General features: G+C 43.5%; 1 protein-coding gene across 1 annotated transcript; it reads left to right on the top strand.

Moving 5' to 3' along the window:
• Window positions 1-865: 865 nt before the first annotated feature.
• Window positions 866-2155, top strand: LOC119308375 (BTB/POZ and MATH domain-containing protein 1-like). The gene has a single exon (XM_037584505.1). It carries the CDS (start codon window positions 919-921, stop codon window positions 1987-1989), a length of 1071 nt encoding a protein of 356 aa, XP_037440402.1. The 5' UTR covers window positions 866-918; the 3' UTR covers window positions 1990-2155.
• Window positions 2156-3603: the final 1448 nt, after the last annotated feature.

The following is a 3603-nucleotide window of genomic DNA, read 5'->3' on the forward strand; positions in this document are numbered from 1 at the left end:
TGCTTGTTTAGAGGGCAGAACTATGACTTGGTTAGGCCCAGCCCCAGGTTGCTGTTGAGCTTGCTGCGATTGATTGTATGGACACTTTTGAGTGTGAGTAATTCATGATTTTATCCGCAAAAAGAAAGAAGAATCAGGTTTTGGATCCACTCTCTCAATGATATATATGTATCAAATCAGAAAATTATGTTGCTTCATTGTCATATGGTTGGCAGAGAAGACCGGGGCAAAAAAAAACCCTGATAAGTGCCACACGCGTCGCACAAACACATGGCAGTTGTCAAGCATGACAACTTTTTTTCGGATGATAAGTTTCTTTTTTTTTGGTTTTTTTTCTTTTCCGGATGGAAACTTTAGTTATAAAAAAAACGTCAGGGCTGGAGTGCTCCATGCCACCCGTGTGACACTTATCATTTAAGGAAAAAAAGAACTATTGACCGTATATATCACTTCGACTCCTTAACCGCTTGCACAATTACAACTGAGACCGAAGCGCCAATCGGCTAGATCAAGCGACATCGATCCCCTGCGAATGCAAAGCACTGTACCTTGTCCCTTTATTTAGAACACTTATTTTGAAATTATTATTTTTAGAGAGAACCATTTTCTTTTTTGGGTTTTTTAGGGGTTTTTCTTTTTTGGGCGAACCATTGTACTTGCCAGGCTAGGTTAGAACTCTCTATGGGCCTAACAATGCTAAAATAGCCCACGAGAAGAAAAAAGTCGAACCTTCTCGAGAGAGCCCAGGCGGCCCAACAATGCTCTTGTACCTCGGTTTCTCCGAAATTCCCCGCAGTCAGCAGAAACCCTAGGACAGCTTCTCAAAAAGGAAACCCTGCGACAGGAGTCACAGGACTAGCGGCGGTGACCACTCTCCCCAGAAAGTTCCCAACCCCCCATTTCTCAGAGCAGGTTGCCATGTCGTCCGCAATCGCCGCCGCCGGCAAGCCATCGGGATCCGCCTCCGCCATCGTCGGCACCTCGGCGAGAGGGTATCATACCCTCAAGATCGACGGTTACTGGTGCACCAAGGTGACCCCCACGGGTGAGTTCCTCCAATCCAGCCAATTCTCCGTCGGCGGCCGTTGCTGGCGCATCAACTATTACCCCAATGGCATGGACTCCCAAACAGCGGGTTATATATCAATTTACCTCAAGCTCGATGAAATTGCAACCGAGGATGTGAAGGCGATGTTCACTATTGGTTTCGCCAAGGTGCCTGAGAAGCGACTGCCGTGGCCGTGGGCATGCACACCTGTAAGTGTTTTTGGTGGTGAGCAAATGCGGGGCTATCGGAAGTTCATCAAGAGGGAGGATTTGGAGAAGTCGGAGTATCTCAAGGACGATTCTTTCACAATCAGGTGTGAGATCGTCGTCGTCCAGGACATCTGCACCAAAGAGGCCAGAGCTCCAAAGTTTGTCACTGTGCCCCCACCTCAGCTGAACCAGCACCTCGGTGATCTCCTCAAGACCGGCAAGGGCGCCGACGTTGTGTTTGAGGTAGGCGGTGAGTCGATTGCGGCACACCGTTGCGTGCTTGCGTCCCGGTCGTCAGTCTTCAATGTGGAGCTCTTTGGTGCTATGAAAGAGGGCAACACAGCCAGTGTCATACGCATAGATGACATGGAGGCACAGGTGTTCAAGGCATTGCTCTACTTTGCCTACACTGATTCGTTGCTAGAGACAGAAAAAGAAGATGAAGAAGCCATGTACCCGCATCTGCTCGTTGCGGCCGACATGTATGATATGGAGAGGCTAAAGCTGATTTGTGAGGAAAAATTATGTGAGCACATCAAAATAGACTCTGTTCCGACCATCCTGGCACTTGCTGAGAAGTACCATTGCAATGGGCTGAAGAAGGCATGCTTTGATTTTCTCAGCTGCCCGGCACGTCGGAGGGCAGTCGTGTCCACTGATGGCTTCAAGCATTTGTATAAGAGCTTTCCTTCTCTTGTGATGGAGCTGATTTCCATGCCCTCGCCACCTTAGCTGAGTGATGCCAAGTATTTTAGCAATGATAGTTCATTGCATTTCTGCAGACCTACCAATAATAATCCAGCGGTTATTTTGTTTCATTTGAATGCTTTGGACAAGTAATGCAAGGCAGGCACTTGAACTCTTCTTTCCTCATGAGGTATCAAAATATAGTTTCATCTCTATTTTGATGTTTGGAGACTGCATCCATACTGGTCTATTTGTTATTCCAAGAATTACCTATTATTTCTTGCCCAATATATTTATAGTTTGCAATTACATATATACAATGATGTCGACTAATTAAATCTCTACTGGGGCACAACAAATACTTCCCATGCTGCTTTCTCCCTATGCATCAAATTAGTTAAGCCGAAAATATGCACATGCTTTTTTTGGCCCAATTATTTTTTGCACATGTTGGTAATGGGAAAAGATGAGTGAATATGTTTCCATGATGTTGGTTGGCAGAACTTGCAGAATATCGTGCAAGTGTCTGTACTTCCGAGTAGAGGTTGTGGTGATTTGGGAACAAGTAGCAACAGAATAGTTTATCGTTGTATAATTACACAGGAAGCTTTCCTTCTAGTTCTAGGATTGAGGATGTCGGCAATAGCAATTTTAGACATTGGAGAGCAGATACCTCTTGAGATCTTGATTTTCTTGGCTTGAATTTTGGTACTTTTTCTTGTCTTGCCAAAAAATGCATGTAGTTCCTCCTATGTGTGTTTTGACTATTTTAAGATCAAGATTTTCATTCGGGTTCTATGTATGCAGTGGTGACTAAGGTCAATCTCAATAATAATTGGGATCATGGGATGCTATTTCATTTTCAAAATTGAAACACTAGCATTTCCTCTTTTAGTTATATCCAAGGGTACAATGCTGACAGTGGGGCTGCCAGTTAATATCTGTAATACCAGTGAATTTGCACATTCCTAAGTTTCACATGATTGGACTTGCATTTCTTTATTGGGCAATGTAGAAATTTGCATCCTAACTTCAGGTCATCTCTGTCAAGTGAATAAAATAGGAGATAATTAAATTAACTTGCATCCTTATGGCTACTTATATCCGCCTTGAAACAATCTACTTTTAGTGGGCATGCATGTGTGTTGATGCCCCCAGCTGAAACCTTGCCTTTTTATTTTCGGTACTGTGAACCTATGTGTGCGTGTTTGTATCTGCGTCTCACCATTGGTGTTCTATATATAAATGGGGCAAGAACCTCGGTAATTAGCTTGCATCTCTTTATTGGGCAACGTAGAAATTTGCATCCTAACTTCAGCTCATTACTGTCAAGTGAATAAATAAGACGTAGTTAAACTGATTCTCGTGAAGCAGATATAGATTATTAGTGAAGTTCTGCCGCTGTTTGAGGCATGTTTCGACTATGTTTTCTTGTGTTTGCGGAACCGCTGCTGAAGGGTAAGAGGGTTTCCACACGGCAAGCGGCAAAGCAGTGGAGGTGCCGTGCGCTCATATTATTTTGCACTCCCTCTGTTCCAAAATATATGGTGTATTAATTTTCATATTATTTGATACTCCCCTGGTTCCAGAATATAAGGTCTATTAATATTTTTTGAAAAGTAAAAGTTTATAAACTATTTCTTTCATGTTTGACCGAGC

The sequence above is a fragment of the Triticum dicoccoides genome, chromosome 1B (assembly GCF_002162155.2).
Source record: "Triticum dicoccoides isolate Atlit2015 ecotype Zavitan chromosome 1B, WEW_v2.0, whole genome shotgun sequence".
Taxonomy (NCBI): domain Eukaryota; kingdom Viridiplantae; phylum Streptophyta; class Magnoliopsida; order Poales; family Poaceae; genus Triticum; species Triticum dicoccoides.